General features: G+C 51.9%; 1 protein-coding gene across 10 annotated transcripts; it reads right to left on the reverse strand.

Moving 5' to 3' along the window:
* Positions 1-1,192: 1,192 nt before the first annotated feature.
* ARHGEF10L (Rho guanine nucleotide exchange factor 10 like) lies at positions 1,193-24,353 on the reverse strand. Of its 10 annotated transcripts, XM_054085667.1 has the most exons (31): positions 24,074-24,353; positions 20,239-22,517; positions 19,173-19,257; positions 18,721-18,909; positions 18,597-18,624; positions 17,751-17,836; positions 17,550-17,633; positions 17,101-17,276; positions 16,532-16,648; positions 15,630-15,738; positions 15,203-15,295; positions 14,142-14,248; positions 13,847-13,924; positions 13,586-13,765; positions 13,254-13,370; positions 13,070-13,162; positions 12,655-12,828; positions 11,921-12,066; positions 11,544-11,558; positions 11,173-11,357; positions 10,961-11,076; positions 10,646-10,773; positions 10,453-10,553; positions 8,967-9,088; positions 8,492-8,578; positions 8,144-8,373; positions 7,899-8,053; positions 6,215-6,360; positions 4,329-4,503; positions 2,238-2,360; positions 1,193-2,123 (listed from the first exon to the last, which is right to left on the reverse strand). In XM_054085667.1, exons 2-31 carry the CDS (start codon positions 20,305-20,307, stop codon positions 1,639-1,641), a joined length of 3,999 nt encoding a protein of 1,332 aa, XP_053941642.1. In that variant the 5' UTR covers positions 20,308-22,517; positions 24,074-24,353; the 3' UTR covers positions 1,193-1,638. The 10 variants fall into 10 exon arrangements, with proteins under 10 accessions (XP_053941642.1, XP_053941646.1, XP_053941648.1 ...); XM_054085671.1 differs by lacking the exon at positions 20,239-22,517; XM_054085673.1 differs by lacking the exons at positions 16,532-16,648; positions 24,074-24,353 and having other exon boundaries at positions 20,239-20,609.
* Positions 24,354-26,161: the final 1,808 nt, after the last annotated feature.

Consider the following 26,161-nt stretch of genomic DNA (forward strand, 5'->3'; position numbering starts at 1 on the left):
GCTGCTTGTTATGATGATAATTATTATTATAAATTTATTTCTACTTTTTTTTTTTCCACCCACAAATTGCAAGGAGAGGGAGGGGAATCCAGGAGGAATCAAACTGCCTTGATTAAAGGCAACGAGGGGGGATGATGGGCAACGAGGACGGGAACTGGCTTTGCTTACATCTCCTGGGGAAGAATTGGTCATAGAGATTAGAAAAGCCCTTTAAGCTCATCCAGCCCAACGCCATCGCGCTCACCGAACCCCGTCAGTCCAGGGAGACCAAGATGAGACCTTGGGGAGAAATGTTTTCCCGTGAGGGTGGGGAGTCCCTGGCCCAGGTTGCCCAGAGCAGTGGTGGCTGCCCCATCCCTGGAGGGGTTCCAGGCCAGGCTGGATGGGGCTCGGAGCCCCTGATCCAGTGGGAGGGGTCCCTGCCCATGGCAGAGGAGTGGGACTGCATGGGCTTTGAGGTCCCTTCCAACCAAACCATTCCATGATCCATTGGTCATGGTCCTTTGGCTGCACAACTGGTCTGGAAGCTTCAAGCCCCAGTGTCAATGGGGAGAAAAACTTAATCAGAAAAGGCTTTAAGGACAAAGAAAGAAAAACCCAGCAAGGCAAATTTGATGGCTAATTAAAAAAAAAATAGTCTGAAGCCGGCGCAGGGTGGATAATCTTTGGTCCCCGGCAGCAGGAGCTATGCCGTCCCATTTCAAGGTTGAGCAGTCAGGAATATCAATCTGATAATTGTAATGCTACAAATGAAAATCAAATTGAAGCCAGTTAGAGAAGCACATTATAAATTGATTTAGTCCTCAGACAAGATTCCACCTGCCCAGGCCTGGGTATCTCTGCTGCAGATGGAGAGGGCTCTGGGTACAAGAGATGCAGGTGATGGGGTGCGTCCTTCTGCCTATTTTCCTTCCAGCCCACATCTTTTCTAGGGGTGAAAAAACAAAGGCATTTTAGGGCTTCCTATTGATTTTTTGAGGACACGTAGCTCCGAGGGACGTCATTATCAACGCAAGGGAAAGAAATCATTTGCATGAGCCCTAACCAGTTACAAAATACCGCAAGGAAACACGCCGATTCCTATAGGATTTATTTCCACACTCCCCATATTCCCTCTCCTCCAGAATCCGCACGTACCTGGCTCCCAAAACCAGGGGATTTTTGTACCAAATATCCGTAATTCACAGTCAAAAAAAAAGAAAAAAGGCTATTTCAGCAAAACCCCCCGTTTCGGCACAGCCGGCATCCGCTGAGTGCTCCCACCACTATTCCTGCAGCTCCAAGTGCCCCAATATATACAAATTCCTTTTTTATACAGGTAATAATATACATCATATTTATATATATATTTATATATATATAGATATTCACACACAGACACACAGACGCCTTCGGCCAAAGAGCCGGCACCTCCAAAGCCCGCACGGAGGTTGCCATCCCCGTTATTAAAAACCCCTCTTCCCATGCACAAAGCTGGTTTTGGGGAGGGGAAAAAAGTTCATTTTTCAGTTTTTTTCCTCCTTAAAATAAAAAAAAAAAAAAAAAAAAAGGGTGATGCACCCAGGGCAGGGCCACCCCCGGCAGCTTTCGGGTGGCTTTTTGAGGTAGGTGCCAGGTGGATGGGAGGGTCCCAGGGTGCTATAGCATCAACGGGACCTGCCAGATGAGCAGGGTACTGTCGGCATCGCCACCCCGGCGCGGTGATTCGGCGTTGAAGTTACGGTATCCTCGACCTCCTGAAACGATGGCCACTGAGGAGATCTCCTTGCGAGGGGTGTCACGGGCACAAGGGCGGCTCCGCACCCAGACGTCGGGGTCATCGGCCATCTCGTAGATGGAACCATCCTCCTCGGTGTGCGCCGGCATGCCGCCAACGGGCGCTTCCCGCACCGACAGCAGCTGCCCTGGGAGGTGGGAGGTGGAGCGGAGGCGGTACTGCAATAAAATCCCTTTTTTCCTCATTTCCCGAGGTGGGGGGCCATCCAGTTCGGGAGGTTTCTCTTCCTCACCCTCCTCCTCCTCCTCCTGGTCACCCTTTAGCACGTCAGGTGCCAGGGTGCTCAAGGCAACCGCTAAAAACTCCACGGGACCACTATGCCCGTTGAGGGACACCATGCCTTTTCCTGCCAAAACAAGAAGGGTCTTGCTAAAAACGAGCCCCAGAAATAAGGTTTTGCTAAAAACAATCCCAAAAATAAGATTACGTGCACCCAGGGAGAGGGGTTTGGGCTGCTCACCAGTGATTTTGGGGATGCCCTCCAAGCGAGGCACTGGCAGCAGCACGATGATGCCCTGGTCGGTGCCCACCCAGAGCGACCCTTGGCAGATGAGGAGGCTGGTGACTCGGACGTGTTTATGACCTGCAAGAGATGTGGGGATAAAAAGAGGTGAGGTGAGGTGAGGACCGATTTTACAGCAGCATCTTCCCAGATAACCCATCACCGATGGCTTTTTCATGGGGAACACCCTCCAGAGCCCTCTAAAACCCAAGCAGCATCTTTGTACGAAGGCCTCTGTGACGGGGAAAGCGCTACCAATATAAATAAATAAAATGAGGAGGGAAAAAAAAAAGTGAGACTTCTAATGGCAAATGAATATTTTATTGCCAGGACTTAGCGCTGCACGGCGTCAGACTCAGTGAAGCAATATATCTGCGAAGATGCAACTCTCGGTTTCTCCAGGAGGACTTTATTAATGACCTGTCGAGTTAAAAAGGATGAGGGAGCGCGAGTTCAAAAACGCATTAATATCCAACACTCACTCGCCCAGGAAGAAAAGGAAGTGATAAATATTGTAACATACCCTAAAAAAAAAGGAAAAGAGACTTACACGAGTATCGGGCTTATAACTAATTATGCAATTATGTCGCTCCGTAGTTGGAACAAGGCAGGAGACAACTTTGCAAGCCTGGGCTGGCCAAGCCAGATGAGTAAACATGGCTGGGAAGTGGTGCTGGATGGGAAAACGGGGTGCTCAGGGCAACAGCAGTGGGGTGCGGGCATGGGGATGAAGATGGCACAAGCATGGGCTGCAACGATGGGGCACAATGGGATGAAGATGGGCTGCAAAGATGGGGCATGAGGGGGTGAAGATGGGCACAAAGATTGGGCTGCAAAGATGGGGCATGAGGGGATGAAGATGGGCACAAAGATTGGACTGCAAAGATGGGCCATGAGGGGATGAAGATGGGCACAAAGATTGGACTGCAAAGATGGGGCATGAGGGGATGAAGATGGGCACAAAGATTGGACTGCAAAGATGGGGCATGAGGGGATGAAGATGGGCACAAAGATTGGACTGCAAAGATGGGCCATGAGGGGATGAAGATGGGCACAAAGATTGGACTGCAAAGATGGGGCATGAGGGGATGAAGATGGGCACAAAGATTGGACTGCAAAGATGGGCCATGAGGGGATGAAGATGGGCACAAAGATTGGACTGCAAAGATGGGCCATGAGGGGATGAAGATGGGCACAAAGATTGGACTGCAAAGATGGGCCATGAGGGGATGAAGATGGGCACAAAGATTGGACTGCAAAGATGGGCCATGAGGGGATGAAGATGGGCACAAAGATTGGACTGCAAAGATGGGCCATGAGGGGATGAAGATGGGCACAAAGATTGGACTGCAAAGATGGGGCATGAGGGGATGAAGATGGGCACAAAGATTGGGCTGCAGAGATGGGGCATGAGGGGATGAAGTTCGGCATGAGGATGGGCTGCAAGGACATACACATGGGCATGAAGGTGGGCACAAGGATGGGACACAAGGATGCACATGTGAGTGCGAAAACAAGTGCAAGGATAGGGTGCAAAGACACATATGTGGGGAATGAGATGCACACAAGATGCAGGCAGGTGCAAGGACAGGGTGCAAGGACGCAAACATTGGTCAAAGATGGGGCAATGACAGGGATGTGGGATGAAGGCACAGTGCAAAGATGGGGTGCATGGATGCACAGGTGCAAAGATGGGCACAAGGATAGGGTGCACAAATGCCAGACAGGATGCATGGATGCATGCATGGGTGCAAGAATGAAGTGAATGGATACACACACGTGCACGGGGGGAGTGCACAGATTAGGTACATGGAGCAGGAATGCAAAGATGGGATGCATGGATACATGCACAGGTTTGAAGATGCCACCAGCTCCATCTCCACAGTCAATGAGATCCAAGCTCAAACCTTTATACCATTAACCAAATAAATTCCTCGCACAGTTTCTCTGCAAACCAGCACAGCCATAAAGAAAAGTGAAACATCTACAAGGTGAAGCCCCAACTTGCCCGTTAATTGCAATTAAGAGCCAGCGAAAAGAGGAACTCACCTGGCAGGACAAAGGTGGTCCTCGTGGCAATGTTGATCTCCTGCAGATGCTCCAGCGTCTCGGTGTGGAAGAGGCGGATGGAGGAGCCTGAGGAAAAGGCCATCCAGACCCCGCTGCCCGCTTTGATCATGTGTGTGACGCTGGCCTCCGTGTCTGGATGGGCCTCAAAGGTTTGCTGCCCAAAGGGGAATGGTAAGAGGGAAATTAAAAGGGTTGCTTCCTCAAATCACCTGGGCTCTCTCCAGGAGCTGTAAAGCTGCACAAAGAGAGGACCAGAGCAACCTTGATGTCCCAGCTGTCCTCGTCACCTCTGGCTTGGGCAGAAGACACTGAAACCAACCCATCACCAAACCACTCTTGGCATTTTAGATAACACAGGCTTTCCCACCCTTCCAGGCTGTTTTCAGTCTTTAAAAATCTGATTTACCAGACCAGGTGCATCTGCAAAACCCATCACAAGACGGGACAGGACCTTCCTGCTTCTTTCCTACCCCAAAATTCAGCATATAAAGGATCAGAGACTGCACAGAAAAGCTCCTTGGGCACCACAGACCAATCCATCTGCTTCCCAAGCCCTGCTCCAGAGCATTTCCCTACCAGACACAGCATGGAGACCGCAGAAAAAAACCCACCTTTTTGCATCAAAAAATCACCCCTGCCGCAGATATCCCAAAAATAAAAGCATCAAGAAATTATATCACTGGGAGAGAAACCTTAATGCAGCAACTTCGCCGTCATTTTCCCATGGCTTTGAAACCTTATTTTACTTCAAAATTTGATTTACATAAAAGAAAAGAGGAGCAGATATTGATCCCCTTCCTGGAGAGGAGCATCCTCCCAAAAAGCTTGCAAAAAATGAGGGCAGACGAAGACTTCTAGGGGATCTCCTCCTTATTCCTCACCCCACATGGGATTTATTCCCCAATGCCCAAGTCACCAGTTCCATCCAGGCAGCCCCAAGCCCCGATCACACAGCTCACTATCAAACACCATTTATTCCATCCCCCAATATCCCACCCCCTATTTTTTTCCTCCCTCATCACTTTTACTTCTGCAAAAATTCCCACCCGGCTCCTGTCATAAATAAAATTGGAGACTGAAAACGAATCCAGTCCCTGATGCATTATTCATCCTCGACACCGCCGTTAGGCTGGATTTACGACAGCTAATACATGCAAACTACGTTTGGGCATTAAATGTGAAAATTAAATGTGGTAGAAAGGTGGTTTTTTGGAAAAAAAAGGAACTATTTGGTATTCCCTCTTTATGCAGCTGTGGGAAATGTCTGTGCATCCTCCTCCTGTGACCTGATATGGGAGGGAAGGAACCCAGAAGTGATGGAAGGCAGCAAAATGCAGGGATAAAAGGTGGTTTGGGGTGTTGTCCAGGCAGGGATGTGCACGCCTGTGCATCCTTTGGGGCTCAGATCAGTGTGACCCACCTAAAGCCACCACTACGTCCCCCTGCAGTCACAGCACAGGGGTCCCAGTGATGTTCCCAACCTGGGCTCAGAGGCTGGTGGCACCCAGGACAATGGATTTATGACAGTTAATTCATGCAAACTAAGTTTGGGCATTAAATGAGAAAATTAAATGTGGTAGAAAGGTGGGGTTGGGGAAAAAAAAGGAACTATTTTGCATTCCTTGTTTATGCAGCTGTGGGAAATGTCTGTGCGTCCTCCTCCTGTGACCCAGTATCAGAGGGAAAGGACCCAAAAGTGATGGAAGGCAGCAAAAAGCAGGGATAAAAGGTGGTTTGGGGCGTTGTCCAGGCAGGGATGTGCCCATGCCCGTGCATCCTTTGGAGTTCAAACCAGTATGACCCCCTAAAGCCACTGTCACGTCCCCTTGATGGATGCAGGAAGGAGTCCTGGCAATGCTCCCTACCTGGGCATGGAGGTTGGTGGCATCCAAGACGGTGACCTGGTTGGCGCAGCTGGCCCAGAGGGTCTCATCCAGCGTCAGGAGGGCTCGGACGGGGCCGGTACCCACAGCCAGGCGGGTGGGCTGCTCCCCTGGTGCCCACAGCCCTCCTACAGCAGAGACATCAGGATAAGGGGGAGGGAGAAGGGGCAAAAAGATTCTCAGCGTGAAAACCTTATCTTTTCTAGTTGAAACCACCCCAAATAGTTGCTGGGCTCAGCTGCAAACTCCTCGTGCCTCCAGTGTCACCCAGGATGCCTCCAAGCATCTTAACACCCCAACCAGAAGGATGGGGAGAGCTCCCCCCGCCCCCCCAGCTTTAACCCCGCCAAAGCCCCTTTGCTCCCACACAAACAGCTTTTTAGCAGCACACAACTGGCCACCTGCGACACTCAAGCACGTTCCTCACTGGAAAAGCCAAAAAATGCCTTTTTTGTTTAAATGTATTTGCTCTTGAAGCGACACTCCAGAGCTGCTTCATCCGGGGCCGATTTGGAGGGTCTCTGTGAACAGCATCCAATCTGGGTCGGGATGAATTCCCCACCAGCAGCGGCTGAGCAGCTTCAATTGATAATCGCTCCCTTTTTTCTTATTTCCAACACAATTTTAATAAAACACATAATATCTGAGGGATAAAAGAACCCTTTGGGCACCCAGACCTCTGCTCCCATCACCTGGAGTTTGCAACTGAGCTGCTTTTCAGTACATCCTAGTTTTCACATAAAAACGAGCTATTTTGGGAAAGCTGCTTTCTTCCAAAAAGATGGAGATAAGATTCAAAACCGCACCCCCCAGCAGCTTGCCTTCAACGTGCGTTTATTTAATTGAAATTAAATCAAAGCCACTTTATTAATTGGCTTGTGTGGTTGGTAGAAGATGGGAAAGGGGATATGCTGCACCCTAAAATGTCATTTAAATGGCTTTTCTGGCTGCGGGCTGGCCTGGGTGCTGCTCGCTGAGGTCCTCAGAGCAAATAAGGGGTTTTGTTCAAAAATAGGCCAATGCAAGGCATTATTTGAGGCTCTTTCCTACCCTCTAGCGATGAAAGGAAGGTATTTAACAGCCAAGACGAAGAGTCCCCAGGGAGGAAGGCTCTCAACAAGCTGCAGCCTTGCCCTCAGCTGCACCCAGGGAGCATAAACCCCAAAACCAAGCGAATAAAGGAGGGGGCTCTTGTGTGAATCAGGTTTGGAGGGGTTCAGCTTGGTTTATAGCACCAAAAAGGTGAATTTTTGAAGCCAAAAGCTCTAAGGGGTCCCTTCTGCATCCCAACAGGATTTAGGCTCAAAGATCCTTGTGGTTCCCTTCAAGGTCAGGACATTGATTCTATGATACTTCTCACATTCCCCAAGCACGACCACGCTCCAAACTGTGGTATCAGCCACTCATCAGGACCGTTTTCCACTAGTTTTCCCCAAACCGAGCCACTCCTTCATTCATCCTGGCAACGCAAAAGGGCACTTTTCTTCCCACCTGCCCGGGCTGCAAAGGTGGGCACGAAATAATAGATGAAAAATGAATAAATGGTGCGTTTATCACCCTTTTTAGCAGCCAGAACATCTCGCTGGACTGGAGAACCTCCTGCTTGCTGGGTTTTGGGGTGTCCCACCAAAAGCACACCCAAAGGCATGCACGGGGCTGTCCTCACCATTGCTTCTGGGGTAGGCGGCCACGGTCCCATCCTGCAACCCCGCAAACAGGTACTCAGGGCTGTGCTTCAAGGAGAGGACGGGTTGCATGCCCGGGCTTTTGCAGGTCAACAAGCACTGCGTCCCTGTGTCCACGCTGCCATAGACCACAATGCTAGGGAGGAGATGTGGGAGAACATGCTGGTCCTCAAAGTTCGTTGCTGATGGTTGCACCAAAGGATGGATGCAGAAGATGCAGACTCACCTGCCATCCTGCAAGCCCAAGCACACGGTGGGATGCGGGGATGTGGGGGGCTGTTCAGTGGTCGGTCGTGGTTCCTGAGAGCTTGCTGGATCCTCCTCACCTGCCTCAGGGATGTACTCCATGCACAGCACCGGTGAAGCCACCGGGAAGGACTTCACCGTCCGTGGCACAGCGCGGTTGAGGGAGAAGATCTCCACCTGCCCCCCTGCGCCCTCCTGGCCACCCCCAACCTGCAGGGACCAGAAAATGGGTTTTAGCACCAACCAAGAGCAACTCGAGAGGGGGTTTGCAGCCAGACAGACCCAAACCCAGCAGGTTTTACTCCAATTTTGGGGTCACTTTGCTCACCCAGAGGTAGCCCTGAGGCAGTGAGGTGCTGACGGCGGAGAAGCCCAGCAGCGAGGACTGCACGGGGTTGTGCACCGCAGCACCAAGCTGTAGAAAAGACAAGGGCATAGGAGGGCCATAAAGCCCCCAAATTACCCCAACACGTGCAGGGTATCAGCGGAAGTCCTAAACTTTGAGGCAAAAGCCAAAGCCCAGCTCATATTTTCAATTTTCCAGGGTGGATTGCATGAACGGCACTTCAGGACATGGTTTAGCAGGCAGGGTGGTGTTGGGTTCACAATTGGACTTGATGTTAGAGGTCTTTTCCAACCTTAATGATTCCATGATTCTATGATTTTTCTACCTTTGCAACAGGTTTGGCCACCCCATCCAACACATCCACTGTGGGATTTGTGTCTTTATTCCCCCATAAAGGTGGATGTAAAGGGGAAGGAGGTACTGGGGGAATGGAGAAGAGGTTGGCCATCACTCTTACCTGCAGATCAAGTGCCTTGGAGGAGAAGGCAGGCATGTGACAGGAGAGGATGGGGCACCAGAAAGGAGCTTTGCTCTTCTTGTCTTCATCGGGACAGAGCCAGCCCGGCTGGTTCTCCTCCCCTGTGGCGAGCAGAGGAGATCAAGGATGACTGAGACACCCCCTATCTCAGACCCTCCCTAATGAGACCCAAAAAATCAGTAATCTGAGGTGCAGGGCTTTGATCTCCAACCCCCATCACCATCCTCGGTGGAGCAGGAGGACATCTCACCCCTTTTCTCTGAACTCTTGCACTTCCCAGCAGTGCACGGCTAAGCAAAGACCTCAAGAAGCAGCAAAAAAATCCCTAAACCCAAACAAGGAGGGGAGGGGGGGAAATAAACCCTAATGTGTTTCTTCACATTAGGCTTTAATGTGTTTTCATTTCTGACTCGCGGATACAGGATTATCCCCTAGGCATCCCAGATTAGAAAAAAATATAAACTGTTCAAAACAAGAGAATAAAAAATTGTTGTAGCCCCGGGGGAATCCGAGCACTCAAATAGGATTTCAAGTGATTTTATTTTGTTTCTTTCTCCCATTAAACTTTTTCTCTTTTTTTCTTTGCTGCAGCAGCTGATGGAGCTCAATGGGAACCGGGGAAGCGAAGTGGCAGGAAGAGTGGCTCCTCCCTTGCTTATTCATCCCCGTTTGCGTAAAATGGGTCACAGCCCCAACATCGTTGGGACAGAAGCCAACAGAAATACACCACCACACATCACCAGCCTGGAGATGCCACCCAAGAGCAACAAAAAAATGCATTTCATAATAGAACGGGCTGGGTTAGAAGGGACCTCAAAGCCCATCCAGTCCCACCCCCTGCCATGGGCAGGGACACCTCCCACTGGATCAGAGGTTCCAAGGCCCATCCAACCTGGCCTGGAACCCCTCCAGGGATGGGGCAGCCACCACTGCTCTGGGCAACCTGGGCCAGGGCCTCCCCACCCTCACAGCAAAACATTTCTCCCTAAGGTCTCATCTCAATCTCCCCTCTTTCAGATCAAAATCATTCTTCTCATCCTATCCCTGCACTCCCTGATCCAGAGCCCCTTCCCAGCTTTTCTGGAGCCCCTTTCAGCACTGGAAGCTGCTCTAAGGTCTCCCCGCAGCCTTCTCTTCTCCAGGCTGAACGACCACAACTCTCTCAGCCTGTCTCAACCAGGAGGTGCTCCAGCCCTTGGATCATCTCCATGGTCTCCTCTCGACTCGCTCCAACAGCTCCATGTCCTTCCTGTGCTAAGGACTCCAGAACTGAAACTAAAATTACCGATTCCCACCACTTTCAGCTTGTAAGCCCCCAAAACATTCTCTATCACCTTGGTCTGAATTTTTTCCCTGTTCTGCTTCGCATTGGGATGCTCAGGGCAAAGCGAACCTCCCTCCTGTCCCCAAATTTGGCTTTTCAAAGCAAGGGTGATGGCAAGCAACACACCACGGGACTACTCACTCAGTCCTATCTTGGCCAGGTGCAGGCGGTTCACCCAGGAGATCTTGCTCAGGGGGTTCGGAGTGATGAACACCACCATGACGCTGATGGGGCGACCAGACCTACGTAGGAAAAACATCAGCAGGTTGGTCTTCAGCCTCTTTTTCCTTCTCCCTAGGGTAGGAAGAAGTCCACTCATGATCTGCAAACTCACTTGTCTGGCTTCCCAGGCAGCAGGAGACGGAGGCGGCACTTGTTGGCAGAGTGAATCTCCTCCTCCTTCACCTTCATCATCCTCTGCAGGGCCAAGCACCAGTCCTGAGCCACCGTCATATTCAGGTTCTGGAGTAGAAGACATAAACCATAGCTGCGCCTCCAAAACAAGCCTGAATCATTCCTAAATTTCATCTGCAGGGCACTGGAGGATGACGTGTCCAACAGTCCCCGAGGAACCGCATGGTCACTGCAAAGCGCCCAAGGCTGGTTCTACCCAAATCACGCGTGTGACTGTGCTTTGGCACGCAGGTACCTGGTAGGTGCCATGCAAGGTGCTGATGAGAAGTGTGATCTGCTCCACCACCGCCAGGTCCTTCTGCAGGTCCTGCAGCTCCTGGAAGAGCCGCGGTGGGCCCAGGTAGACTTTATCTTGAGTGAAGAAATGGAGAAATATGATCCATGGAGGATGCTCCATCCCACCACACCGAAATCGGCCCAAGAGTGAATCAAGGGATAGGTGCTCACTGTGCGAAGCCTGCCCAGTTGGCGCGTGCTTCTTGGCACCGGCGTTGTGAATGACAACGTTGTCCTTGTCGTAGGCACCGCTCTCCTGCCCCACCTCCACCACCTGTACCTGCGGGAGGGCCGTGCTCCACTTCACCACATATTTGGGACCCAGGGGCACCAGGCTGGTAATTTCCAGCTGGCCTCTGCCAAAGGAAGAGGCAAAAAAATAGATGTCGATACATCAGCAGGCACCATGGCACACCCTAAGCCCTCAGAAAATGCCGTTTCACAAGCTGAGCCCCATTTGCAACCCCACACCATGCACCGGTGCATGCCTGCACCCCCAAACTTGGGGCACACGACCACAGCAGACCACGCTTAGCACCTACCCTGGGTTCACCGGCCTGGAAGAGGGGAAAAATGATGAATAAAGGGGTATTATGGGGTGCTCAAAGACGGTTTTCCCCTTTACACTAACCTCCACCAAGCCCTGAGGTCCCAGCATGTTCTGGGACCCCACCCCAGCTCATGGACCCCAAAAGCACATGGGGATGAAGGCTTTGCACAGAGGCAGCCCAAAAGTAGGGGCCAAAGCATCCCCAAACCAGGTGGGTTGCCCCTCTGAAACAAGTTGGGGTGGGATTAAAAGCCTTTGGGGTAGAGCCAGCAAAACCCACTCAGCCCAAAATTGAGGTGGGGAAGGGAAAAGGTAAATATGTCTATAATTTGCAAGGTGATTTTGGGGTATGGGGCCATCAGCACGTACTTGAAGTTGATGTTGGCACAGACCAGCATGTCGTTGAGGAGGAAAACCTTCCGTTCCTTTGACTTGATGAGCTGCCCCCGGTCGCCGTACACCGTCTCTGTCAATGTCTCGCAGAGCAGGAGCTGCCGCTGCCCCGAGCTCAGCAGCTGCAGAAGGGATGGAGCTCAGTCTGGGGGCTCTTGCAAACCTCTTGCCCCAAACTTTGGGTTGCTTTTCCCTTATTGGAAGGATTTTCCTCCAGCCGGGACCATGCGTGGCCCCAGGCTCTGCAGAGACAGCCACAGCTACACAACATAAAACCTCTTCGCACCCTGTACATCCAACCACGAAGACAGCAGAGCCCCAAAGAACCACGAAGGACTTTTGCAACCCCTTTTGGGTCTCTCTCTTTATCCCTTGGCCCTAAATCCTGACCCCAGGGCTGAGCTGGCGGGTGCCCCACTGCAGTTTCTGCCACCACAACCCAGGATATGTTGCAAGAGCTTCATCAAGGGATTTTTTTGGTGACCAGCAATTGCAAAATCAGGCAGATGAGACAGCAGCTCATCCTTGCTTTTTCCTGGAGGGGAGTTTCCTCGTGTCAGCCTCGAGATTTGCTTTTGCTCAACGTCCTTTCAGAGAAAAACAGAGATCCTGGCTTCCTGAAGCCCCCAATGCTGAGAGGAACATGGAAACCGTAACACTCAACAACCAGCTCCATTGGGAGGATGAGGAGGGGAGGCTGAAGGACCCACCTTGTTGAGGCTGCTGCGGTCACTGATGCTCTTGCTGAGCTGCTGAATTTCAGCGACTTGGTCAGCCAAGCGTTTCTGCTCATTGAGCTTCTCTGCCAACGTCTCCAGCTCGGTGAGAGCCAGCTGGAGGGACAAACGGTCCGCGTGGCCCTTGGGGGTGTTTTTCAGCATGTCCTGGGATGGGAGAAAGGATGAGGGACAAAAGCCCCTCCAGAAAAAATGTCCTGTTGGGGATGCTATTATTGGAAGCGCTTTAGGTACCTCCAAAATCAAAGCTCGGAAGATGATCATCAGGGTGGTCCCAAAAGCTGACAACCCCCAAAATTGTCCCCTTCCTAAACACTTTCCCACAGCATTCAGGATGCAAATAAACAGGGTGCAAAGCAAGGTAAGTGCAGGCACCCCTCACCCATACCTGCAAGAGCAGGATGAACTGGGGGAACCTCTGGATAGGCTTCACCATCAGCCCGTAGAGCGTGACCCGGTCAGCGCTGGCCATCTGCCTCTTCTGCAGGGGGACAAAAAAAATGCCAAAACAGGATTTTTCACCCATAACGGTGACCAGCAGCACCCCGCACTCCTGTTTGGATCCTGCTGACCTTGAGGAAGTCGAGAAAGGCAGGTTTGGTGAGACAAGCCTTCTTGATGAGAGACATGGCAGTGGTGAAGTTGTTGACGTAGTCGCTGTAGACATCCAGCACCATCGACTTGGAGAACTGGGGAGAGGGCAGGAGGAGAGCCACGATAGCGTGGGGCTCCCCCAAAAAGGTGGAGTGGCAAAGCATGGGAAGCTCATCTATTTTTGGAGGGATGCTGAGGATGCTGGTGGTTCCCCAGGTTGGGGCTGCATCACATCCTCCTACCTCCCCTGCTATCAGTGACAGGGGTCCAGGCAGAGGTTTGGCAGTGGCCTCCTGAGTTTTCCACCTACCGAGGCCACAAAGAGGTCCCCAATCTTCTCCGCAGAGTCCCACTCAGCCACACGGGAGGCGAGGGCGATCTGGAACATGGAATGACACTGGAGGATCTCCTTCAGGCGAAAAAACACCACTTGGCACTTCCTAGCACTCAGCACTTTCGGCTCCATCTCCATCAGTGGGTTCCTGTAATCCTATGGGAGATTCCAGCGCATCAGCATCCCCGCATCCATGTGCTCCCCACTCCAGACCCTCTACAAAAGGGGGATTCCCACCTGCAGGATGCGTTTCAAGGAGTCCACGTAGCTCCGCTCACTCTGCACGATGGAGCCCAGGATATGCCGACGTACCACCTGCAACAACGCCGGGGTTCAGCTGTGGTCTCCCATCACCCCGAAAAGCAGGACTGGGGGCAGCAATGGAGGCAACAAAGCACTGCAGAAGTGCTGATGCAGCAGCATAGTTTTCTGCTGACTCGCTCCTTTCCCGGGTTGCTCAATCATGGGACCAAGAGGAAGCCGTGTCCTCCCCCAAACCCTCCCTGAACCCCCAAATCCACCCCACACTGACCTGCTGTGGGCTCAGCCCCTCGGGCATGGGGCCCAGCTCTGGTGGTGGGTGCTTCATGTCGGAGACTGTGACCTCCAGGAAACCCGTATCCTCCTCCTCCGAGTCCCCTGCAGGGAAACAAACCCAATCAAATACCTAAAATACCCAATTTTAGACTTTTTTGTTGTTGTTGTTGTTCTAACGAAGAGTCCATAGCTGCTCTCAGATGCTTAGCTGGGAATGCATTTGGATTCGGAGCTGCCAGTGGAGATGGAGCCCCACGTCCTCCCAGCATCGCATGTCCATCCCCAAGCCCCAGCCGCTGTCACCGGACACCAACATGAGTCAGGCTGCAAGTGGGGACCGAGCCAGGTCCCTGTGGGCAGGGACAAAAAGGTGTCCCCATCCCCCAAAAGCCACCCTGTCTGGAGAAGAAGGCCCTCATCCTCACCCCAAGGGTGGGTGCAAGCGGGGAAAACAAGAGCCAAAAGCAGCAACGCAGAGGAAAAATGGGGAAGGCGAGAGGCGAGCGCCGGCTGGCCAGCACAGCAATCCCTTACCCGAGACCGAAGCAGCTGAGGAGGAGGAGAGCGAGCGAGCCAACGCAACATCGCCGTGCAGGGACGGCCGCTTCTTCCACATGGCCGCAACGCCCCGCTACGGCCACCCCATCCCCATCCCCGTCACCTATAAATAGCCGGTAACGGGGAGGGGACCAGCCGGGCTGAAGGGGAGGGCGCTGATGGCTGGGTGACCTTTTTCCTTCCCTAATTTTGGCAGGGAGGATCGCTGCCCTTGGCTGCCGGCTCTGCAAACGCCTTGTATCCTCATGTCCATGTTCCGGTGATGGGATGAGATGCTCTGCACCATCTTGGGGATGGCATGGGATACTCTGCACCGTCCCCACCACGGGATGCACCACAGCACTCTATGCTCACCGCAGGCATCCAAAATGCACTTCAGCTCCCACCCCACAGCAAGGCTAAGCCAGGTCAGGAGCATGCAGAAAAGCTGAGATACACACACACCGGATCCCCCAGACAGCCCTGGCCAAGGCACGAGGCCACCCGCTGGGATCCTACCTCCCCCGTGATGCTCCAGGGAGACCCTCGAGCTCCAGCGGGCAGGCGGCTGCTTTTCCGCCTCCGCCGCCCTCCTCCTCCACTTCCCATCCCCTACACGACAGCGGAAAAGTTAGGAAAACACCCTAAAAATCCACTATTGGGGCAGATCCTGCTCTGTGTCCAAGGGGCGGTGCCCCATGGGTGCTGGCATGGTAGGGGCACTGTCCCCATAGGGACACGGGTGCTTGGAGCAAGGAGCGAGTGGGCTTGCATGAGGATGCAAACAGTAAAAAAAATCAAACAAGAGCTTAAAACACAGAAAATAGAGCAGAAAAAAAAAAAAAAAGCTGAAAGCCATAAAGATACATAATGATTTTTGTATAAAATACCCTCAAAAAGGTTTTTCTGGGGCACTCAAAAGCAAGGCAGGGTTTCTCCTGCTTACCTGGCACTTCTTTCCTGTGCAGGAACGTCACCTTCCTCATCACCGCAATCTTGGTCTTCTCCAAACCGTCCTTGGTGCCACTTTTGGCTGCTTTCATCAGCTGGGTCATCTGGGCAGGGAAGATGAGAGCGACAGAGAGGTTTGAAGCAGCACTGGGACCTCATTTTTGGGCCAGACGCAGTGGTGCCGTCCCCTTTGGAATATCCAAGCATCAACCCTGTTTTCCCCACACAGCCCAATGGGGAGGAAGAGGAGGCACATGGCTGATAAAGGATGCTCCAGCATCTCCTCCCTCTGCAGGGATGCGGCCGTGGGCGAGCAGGCGCAGGCAAAGCAGCGGCATGCAGCAAAAGCAAAGAGGAGGGAGGGAAGGGAGGTGCAAGCGCATCAATCCCGTCCTCGTGATGGGGGTTTTGTGTGTGAGAGAGCGAAGGGTGGGGGGTGTTTGCTTTTCACACCTCAAATCACAGTGGATTTAAGCCCAAGCTGACATCAGCATCACCTTCCCAGCCCAAACCAACCATAAAGTACCAGCCTGGAAGGTTTGCAACTGGGAAAGGCTTTGCAGTAAGGTTCTACACCTCCCAGGTCTTCTCCCCACCTGATTTCCCCCCTGTATCGGGGGGGGGATAAACCTTCTCAGATCCATCTATCCCACGGGTGACCTTGCTTCATCCAAACGCCCCTTTAAAAACCACCCAAAAGCAAATGGTTTGGGCAGCTGGAGGACAGGGAGCTGCAAGACAGATGGACATGAGAGCCAGCTTTGCGGTGCTTAACTCTTTTTTTCTCTCCTGGGGTATAAAATGGGATGAATTCAGGCTGGATACACTCCAAGAGGGATTTCCCCCTCCCCCCATTCTGGGATGTTTTGGGGACAAGAGATGGAGGAGGGACAGTACCTTCCAATCGTACTTCTGCTTCAGCTCCTGCATGTCTCTCCCCCCAACTCTTAAAGCCAGGATGTCCCTCTTAGTCCTGGCGTATCTCTCCTTTAGTCTATTCAGGTCTGGAGAAAGCTGAGCCCCAAGCAAACCAGGCAGGAGGAGGAGGCAGAGGAGGCGAGAGAAGGCAGAGAAGAGATCCAGGTAAGCGGCCAAAAACAAAAAGAGGAGAAATCATCCCAAAGCAGCACGGTACAGGCAGCATCTTCCCAAAACCTGACGTTGCTCGAGCAAGGAAGGCAGCAAGCATGGGGAAAAGCAGCAGCCATGCTCCAGCAATGCCAAAATGCAAAAGAAAAAGGGGGGAAAAAAGGGGAAGGAAGATAAAAAAGAAATGAAACCCCTGAAGTTTCATGCTAGCTTTGCACCAGGAGACCCCAAGAACCGCAGCATCCTCTGGTTTGTCGTCTGCGGGAGCAGCCAGGCTTGAGGCTCCTGTGCCTTTACACGAGCAAACCCAGGAGAAAAAAAAAAGAAAAAGAAAGAAAAGAAAACTAATAATAAAAAGCAATCAATCCAAGTGTTACCTTGGGCTGGAAGGATGCCCGCTGCTTGGCTGGCTCAGCCTCCGGCTTGGTTTCCTCGCCTGAATCCTCACTGTAGCTCTCAAACTCACTGGAGCTCCAGCCCAAGTCCTCGCCAGCCCGTGGTCCCTCACCACGCTGCACCTCCTCGTAGACCAGGCTGCGCTCCGACCCTGGGCCTGGCAAGCAAGATCCAACTCCTTTTCTGACCAGAAAGACAATTCCCCCTTTCCAGGGACTCACAGCAGATGTCCCACATCCTCAGGACCTTGCAGTCCCTCCCTGAACACACCTGCCTTCATCCCTCCCAAATCCCAGCAGTTTTCCCAGCATTATCCAACTCCACATCCTCTTCCAGGAGGAGTTTCTCCTTCCCACAGCGTCTTGGTTTGCCCACCTGGAAAATGGGCTCAAGGTCCCCAGAAAACCCAGTGGGGAAGGTTTATCCCTACCGTTCTGCTCGGCATCGAGGGCTTCACACGGGACATCATCATAGATCACATCATCCTCCACTGCTGCAAACTCAAAGCGCTCACCTTTGGGAAACAATTCCCCCCACCAGGGACCCAGATCAGGCTCCAAGGATCAAACCAGGATGGAGAAATCCTTCCCAAGCCTCAGCAGGGATGTTTTTTCCCAGCATTTTAACCCACCGCTGCAGATGCTTTCCCTCTTCCAGGTCCGGACACCGATGTGGGGGTCTCCACCAGCCTCCCCGTTGCTCACTCCCACCGGTGAGCTGCAGGAAAGGGGGTCAGTGAGCACCGTGGGCTGCGGAGCCCCTGGGAATGGCTGCAAATCCCCCAGGATGGGGTGCACCCAGACCCCTCAACCCACCCCACACTCCACTTTCTATTACAGGTGTTCACAAGCACAGATTAACACCTGCACCAACTCCCCCCTCCCCCATTACACATCTGCTTTTTCATGGATTTGGGGAGACACAGGTTTTAAAGTCACAATGCCCACAAGACCCAAAAATGGCTTTTATAGGCTCAGACTGTGCGCTGCTTGAGGGCAGGAGGATGCACCGGCATCAGGAGAAAGGGGAGAGGGAATCCATCCCTGGTGGGGGTCCTGCCCCTCTCACTGTACCCCATCCATTCTTTACCGGAGGGGACAATCTCTCTTTGCAGCCCAATTTGCATCTTTTTGCCCCAAAATCTGAAGGCAGGGCAAGCACCAGCCCCCTTCAGACTCCCATCCCAGGGGGTTTCCTCAGCCAAGGGCTGGAAGAACCCCCTGAATCAGATTAAACACAGTCTCCCCCATAGTATCCAGAGCCTCCAGGGCTGCAGGTGCATCCCAAAACCCTGAAGCTCTCCTTCAGAAGGTGCTGCAAGCAATGAAGAGAAGTTGGGGAAACTGAGGCACTGTGCCAGGCTGCAACATGGCATATGGGGGCGGGGGGGAGGAGGATGGACACGACTAACCCCAGAGGTGTGTTCTCCCTTTCAAGGCATTCAAATCACCACAAAATCCCCCCAAACTCCACATACCCTTGCTGGGTCTCCGATACCAGCCCATCTGCAGAGAGGAAAGAGAAATGGCATTGGCACCCAAACTTGCAGTGGCGCCACCCAAAGGTGGGGACATCGGGGACCCCCTGCCCATCCTCCTCACCGACACCAGAGCTGCCAGCCCGCCGGCGGCGAGGGGGTGCCCTGAGGACTGCTTCACCGCTCGGCTCAACCGCTGAGTCTTCTTCTTCCTCCTCCTCTTCTTCCTCACTCTCCTCAAAGTCAAAGGCTTCGCCGAGGTCATCCTCCCCTTGGGGCAACGGGCTGGGGGTGTCCAGGGGGAGATGGTCACCTGTGAGGAGAAATCATGTCATTTGGGGTCCCCCTGCGGTACTTCTGTACCCAAGCAGGGATGGAGGAGGGGGGGACAGCAAGGGATGCAGGAGGGACAGAGGAAAGCATCATTCCCCAAGAACCGCAAAGATTTCTCTTTGTGTTTTCATGAGAGGCTCCGGGGATGCGTAGGATGTCCCCAGATGTTGCAGCCACCCCCCGTTTCTGCACAAGGCTGGGTGTCATCTCCCCAAAAACCCCAGCTCCGCGGGTTGACAGTACCTACTGCGGGGTGGGGGGGCAGCTCCGAGGAAGCCATGGCACAGGGCGTCGGGGTGCTCCGCCTGTGCCTTTTCCCGAGGCTTTCCTGCAGAAGAGGAGAAGAAATGGGTTGAGAGGGGAGATCAGCCCCCAGATCCATCCCTGGGAGAGAAGTAGGAAGAAGCCAGGTGTGATGGATCCAGCTCTGGCTGCTGCAAAGCCTTACAAGGAAGCAGAAAAGCTGCTCCCAGGTCCCCCTTTGCACAGCAAATCCAGCTCGTGCACGGGAAATCCACCCTGTGTGCGGCACATTTATCCCATGCACAGCAAATCCAGCCCCGAGCATCAGGCTTGGAGGTCTTGGAGCACGGGAAGCGCCAAGCATCCTCCTTGCAATCGATGGCTCATCCGCTCGGGTAATCAGAGACACCCGGCACGACGCCCTGAAAGGTCACCAAGAGGAAGGACGGAGCAGGGACCCCCACGCCCAAGGGACGACGCAGAGGAGAGAAACGACACCTGAGAGGCTGCAGAGAGCAAAACGGGGCCAAACTCTGCTAATTCAGTCCTGCTGAAAGCAGCAACCTGTGCACAACGGATGCCACCAGCCTGCTCCAATTAGACAAGACTCCTCCGCTGATCATTTCTCCCACTCCCGAACCCTGATTTTCCCAAGGAGGTGGATATAAGGGATGCACAGACCCAGGATGATCCCAAAAAACAGCATCCATTTATTCCTCCTGTACCAAAACCCATGTGAGCTGCAGCACAGTGTGGATGCAATTACTCTGGATTTCTAGCAATCCGCCAGCTCCAGGGCCACAAATAGATAGAGAGAGAGGTCTAGAGAACAGCAGGAGGGAGCTGAGGTCTAGGACTATGTCCCAGATTTGTCATGACAACTGGAAAATGAGCTATAAACCACTTGCAATCACAGCACATGCACAAGGTGATGCTGCAACCCCAACGTGCTCAGCAATCCCAACCCTCTCCTGCTGCAACGCTCCCAACAAAGCATGCAGCTAAAACCCATCCAACTCTTCCCCAGCCATAAACGGAAAATAAACCCCTTCTTCCCCTCCTTGACCTGTGTCATCACTGCAAATATCCTCTTCCAGCTGCTTTTGCAACAAGCCCATTGCTTCCATAAACGCATCAGTCGGCATTTATTTGGGAGAAGGTTCCAGGGACACTTATTTGTCCTCCTTGAACTCTCTTCCTAGCGCTCAAGACAGAGGGCAATTGGCAGCCAAAGCTGTCTCCGATGTCACCTAATCTGTTTCCCATTAGAGTGGGAGTAGGCCAGTCCTTTCTCTCTCCTTCTTGCAAGCTCCAGGTTTTACTCCTACGGATGCGATGCCAACCAAGCTATAAATCCACAGCAAACCAACCCACCAGGAGATGTGACAGAGATGAGGACCATGGAGTAAAAAAAAAACCCAACCTTATTCCTGATGCCTCAAAAAAAAAAAGATTAAAGCAAGTCAAAAAGTATAAAACCTGGGAAAAATAAACCCAGTAGAGATGTTTTCTAGAATCATAAAATGGTTTGGGTTGGAAGGGACCTCAACGGAAGGGTTGGAAGCCCATCCAGTCCCAACCCCTGCCCTCCTCCTTATGTTGGAGATTTAAGAACTGGACACAGGGCTTCAGGTTTGGTCTCACCCGAGCGGAGCAGAGGGGCAGAATCCTGGTCCCACTGCTTTGGATGCAGCCCAGGATATGGCTTATCCAGAAACAAGTTTCCTTACTGGTTTGCTTCACCCTCCCAGCAACCTGAAGGCTCCTGCATTTGGAGAGGGAAGCAGGACAAGGATGCACGGCCAGGCCCTGCAACTCGGTCCCGAGTTTATCCCACCAGCGGGGCGGGAGAAGGTCACTTCCCGTTTTGACAGTTGACATAAGCTCCCACCAGCCCGTTTGTCCCAGGGCTGGGTATTTTTCCAGCTGTGAGCACGAGGAGAATTACCAGCTCTCCAAAACAACCCACCATGACCTTTAATTTGGCCTCGCCGAACTAAAAATGGAGTTATTTTGCATCATTTTTCATAGCAAATCTCCTATTGGGGTAAGAGCGACCTAGCAGAAAAAATGCATCCCAGCAGCAAATTCATCCCAAGGGATAGGGGAAAATCCAGTGGGGATGAGCTGCCCCACCACGGAGGTACCCCCAAACCAGACATGAACAGCAAAAAAGGGATATGGAATAATCTAAGAAGGATGTAGGGATGTGTTGTAGTCCAAGAAAGATGTAGGGATGCGATAGCATCCTCGGAAACTTGGATTCCAAGTCTGCAGGAGCTGCTGGGTCCTCACCCCGGCACCAGCAAACGAGGCAGCGTCACGGTTCAGCCTCACCTCCCTCTCAAGCCAGGGAGGAAAAATAAATAGAACTCGATATAAATAAAGACAGAAAAGCAGGGCCATCTGCTAAAGCCAGCCCGACCCTTCGCCTCGCGAGCTGGCAACTATTGGGCTTGATTTGGGTTATTTTTAGCCGCTGTGCCAGAGCGACAGGTCCCAGCTGGCAGGGACGGCTGCCAGCCCCGAGGGACCCATCCCCGCTTCCCGCATCACTCCCCGTCCTACCTCTTTTTTGCTTAAGGATAAGGCTTTACAAGGAAAAATCCACACTCTTGCAGCAGAGTGCAGCGAGGATTTACCCAGGGAATCCCTGCTGCTCCCCCTCTGCATCCCCGCCGTGTTAATCCCTCCTTATAAATAACCCCGGCTCTATTTATAAGTGTTGGGGGGTAAGAAATAAGAATGAGCTTTGGTCTCCCAAGAGTTTCCTTCAATTCCTTATTAATTCCAACAGGTTTGTATCCCAACCACAGGTTCAAGGCTTATTCCACCGCCTGGATGATTTCCCACCATCACCTTGGCCAATAAATTGAATTAATTCAGCTTATTTCCAGCAGGTGAGGTGCCGAGGGGAGTGGCACTGTCCCTGGAGGGACCATTCCTCCCCCAAATCTCAGTCCTGTAAAACAATAACTCGTAAAAATCAGCAAATATTTGCTGCAGGGTAAGGGGGTTTTCCCCAGTTCTAACTGGGTTTGTGCAGCACGTTATCAGTGTTTTAAGGGCAGAGTGGTTTCTATCCCAGTTTTCCAAGGAATTAATTGTGGAGATTTGAAGGCATCAATGCAGGAATGAAGACTCTAAGGAAGAAAAATCATCCCGTGGCTTCCAGATTTCCCCAAACTGGGTGTTTTGATGCAGTCGTGGTTGGTGGAGGCAGCAATAAAAGGCAGCAGGAATGAAATGGTAGCAAAAAGATGCATTTTTTTCCCAAAAAAAAAAAAAAGTTAAAAAAGGGTTTTCTCAGGAAAAAAAAAAAAGCCAAAAGAAGTGGTTTTCTCCCTGAAAAAAAAAATAATTAAATCAAGATTCAAGGCAATTCTGTGATTATATCTTAAATAAACTCTTGCCAAAAAGCATCATCTTGTAGAGAAAGCTCTTCCTGAACATGGTGTTTCCCTTTTTCACCTGGAAACGGCTCCTCTGGGAAAATATCCTGCCAAGATTCTGGCTAAAAACCCAAGACCTAGAAAACTGCCCCCGTTTTCCTTTTGATTTTCCTTTTCATCACCGACGAACCGGAAAAAAATCCGGCCCTTGTCCAGCTCACGCCATCAGAAGTGCAAATGCAGAGAAAAAAAGGGGGGAATGGGGAAAAAACCCAGAATTGTAGCACTTAAATTTTAAAAAAATATATTACTATGCAAATATTCCTTGCAAAGAGACCCAAAATGTGACAAAAAAAGCCTTATTTATCACCAAAACCCTCCCCAATTCAATGTTTATTCCAATCTCCCCCACTCAATGCTTTGCAAAACAATTGCAAAGTTCACTCGTTGTGAAACTACGCCAGAAGAAATTTGGAGAAGGATTTGCATCTGAAATAACGAGAAAAAAAAAGCAGGAAAAACAAGAGGAGGTTTTCCCATATTTTGTGTTTCCAGCGCAAAATTCCCAACAATTTTGCAGTGTGCTTTATTGCAAAGCTCCAAATCAAAACCTCTCCCACCCTTTACAAGGGGTAAAATCACTTTACAAGGGATTTTTCCACCTTATTTTGGTTGAAAAGCAACCCAAAAAATCAACGATCAGGTGGCGACACCGACAAATTTGAGTTCACTCTCTAATATTCTTAATTTCTCTCTCCGTTTTGCAAGCACCTACTCAAGCACCCCATAAAACACTGGTTTTTCCACCCCTTGGATGCACTACTTTACTATTTTGAGGGCCAAACCCGCTTCTTGCAACCCGGCATCTCGCTAAAACACATTTAATATATTAAAAAAAAAAAAACCAATAAATCAGTGCAAACAGAGGGAAAACAATATTTCAGCGACTTCAGCCCCTTTGCAACCTTTGCAGTGCGCGATGCAACCTTGCACCCCAATGCAACATCGCACTGCCAAGGCAACCCTGTGTCCCCAAGGCAACCAATCATTAAAAACATCATTTCGGGGGAGATCACCCCTATTTGCTGTCAAAATCACCCATAGGGAATCTCCCAGCCTCCCCAAAACTGCATTTTCTCGCAGGTGCCGCAAACCCCAGCTGGGAAAAAAACAGGAGGGATTTGCAGCTGTCACAGAGTTCGGAAGAAAACAAGGGGGAAAAAGCCAGGAACGGGCGTAGAATTAAGCTCGATGCAGCGATGCCCGCCTCCTCCCTCCTTGTCGCAGCTTCTTTTTGCTTCTCTATATAAAAGCAATAAAAAATATATATAAAATTGATCTAACAAAGCCGCTATCACTGAGAGCGTTGGGGAGCGAAGGGATGACCTCCTCCCCCAGCAAGAGGATGCGACAGCCTATAGATACATAATTTATATACACATATATAGAGATATTTATATATATGTGGATTTAGGGGCAAAGAAGGGAATGGAGATGGGGTTTGCTGACCTGGGAAGGCCGCGACTCCTCCGGCTTTGTATCCGCATCGGCCGAGGAGGCCCCCAGCAGGGAGGCGAAGGTGGAAAACGACCCCTGACGCGGTGGGATCTGATGCTGGCGCCTCCCCACAATGGGGTGCCCAGGGTGGGGGCAGCCTCCTGGCACCCCCAGACCCTACTCCAGCACCCCCAGATCCCGGCGGCCGAGGGCTCGCGCCGCGGTCCAGCGGCTGCACCGAGGGATGCCGGGATTTTGGGCAGCATCTCCCCCCTCCTCCTCCTCCTCCTCCTCTTCTTCTTCCTAAGCAGCTCTGATTTACACCCTGGTGTGCCCTATCCTAATAAATAACCCCCCCAGCAGGATTCAGCCCCTTCCTTGCCTTTTAACCCCCGGAGTGCCGGGGTGACTGGTTAACCCTCTTGCTGCCAAGAGCGTTGCCCATGCAAAAACAGTCCTGGATTTGCAGCGGGAATGTTGGACATTTCCAAGCAGAGAGGATTTTCTCTGGGATATTTTACATCCGAGGCACCAGCTGTGGGGCCAGCAGTCCCAAAACACAGCTCCACATCCCCATTCAAGGGTATTTGCTGCCCATTTCAGCTTTTCAGGCTTTAAAACCACCCCAAAATACTAAAAAAACAACAAAAAAAAGGCAATTAAAGCAGTGAATGGACCACCCCGCACATGCATTTATTTCAATGTGATATCCCCACTCCAAATTTCACCCCTTACCTATTTCATGGGTGTTCGGGGCTGTGTTTTCCTCACTGGGAAGGAGTTTCTGCGGCTGTCACGGCGTAACCTGCCGGCACACCCCAGCTGCTGCCGCCCAGCCCTGCCAGAAAACACCCCTTGCAAACAAACCAAATAGTTGCCAGGTTGATTCCAGCTCGAAACCAGCCAAACAAGCCCAGCAAAACAGAAAAATATCCCAGTACCCTTCAAATGACTCCGAGGCAGCCAAAAAAAAAAAACACCTTTTTCTTTGGGGAATGGCAAGAATTGCTGCATGCAGAGGTGCTGAGTCCTGCCTGTAAGAGGGAACAGGACCCATCGGGGTGAAGGTGGCTTTATCCTTGCTGTCCCGATATTTGGAATAGGGGGGCTCTCCACAGCCCATTTGAGGGGGGGCTGAGTAGCAGCAAAAGCAGCGATCATGGAAACTAAAGTCATTTTTCTGGTTTTTCAGCTTGCATTTCAGTTGTGACTCAACCCCATTCCCCACCCTAGAAACTTCACAGCCAGGACTTAAAGCCTTCCCGAAGGAGCAAGGGGTTATTGCACCCCAAAAGCAGCTTTGCAAAGAGCACAGCAAGGACAGGAGGGAGACCACTCACAGCACCCACCTCTTTACAGGCGGGCAGTGTTTTCCTTTGCACCAGCCATGCAGAGGCACAGCCATGGGGTGCAGGCAGCAGAAAGGTCATGGGGAACCTTAAGGGACCTTAAAGTCATCCAGTTCCACCCCAGCCATGGGCAGGGACCCCTCCCACTGGATCAGGGGCTCCAAGCCCCATCCAACCTGGCCTGGAACCCCTCCAGGGATGGGGCAGCCACCACTGCTCTGGGCAGCCTGGGCCAGGGCCTCCCCACCCTCACAGCAGAACATTTCTCCCCAAGATCTCATCTCTATCTCTTCTCTTTCAACTTCAAACCGTTCCTCCCCATCCCATCCCTGCACTCCCTGACCAAGGAACCCTCCCCAGCTTTGCAAACCCCCTTGCAATAATGCACCCCACAGTGTTAACCTCCTCAGCACCCCCAGGGTGCCCCCAGCCCCAAAAACTCACCCCACACTCAGCAAAAAGAGGAGCAATGAGAGATTCTCTTGCTCACGGCCGGCGCGTTGGCACCAGCGCGGTGCCCAGCATGCAGGCAGCACTGACCCAGGCAGAGCTGGGTGCTGGCATCAGTAGGGTTGGGCCACCCTGGAGTGCTGGGAGCTGAAATAGCCCCCAAAAATAAACAGATTAAAAATAAAAATACATTAAAAATAAAATGTCACCCTGCAGGTCATCTCCCCTGCAAGGCATGGGGGCTTCCAGCTACAGCACCCAGGCAAGAGTCCCCAAACCCCCCTTTGCAAGGTGCTGGGCT

Source organism: Cuculus canorus, chromosome 21, assembly GCF_017976375.1.
Source record: "Cuculus canorus isolate bCucCan1 chromosome 21, bCucCan1.pri, whole genome shotgun sequence".
Taxonomy (NCBI): domain Eukaryota; kingdom Metazoa; phylum Chordata; class Aves; order Cuculiformes; family Cuculidae; genus Cuculus; species Cuculus canorus.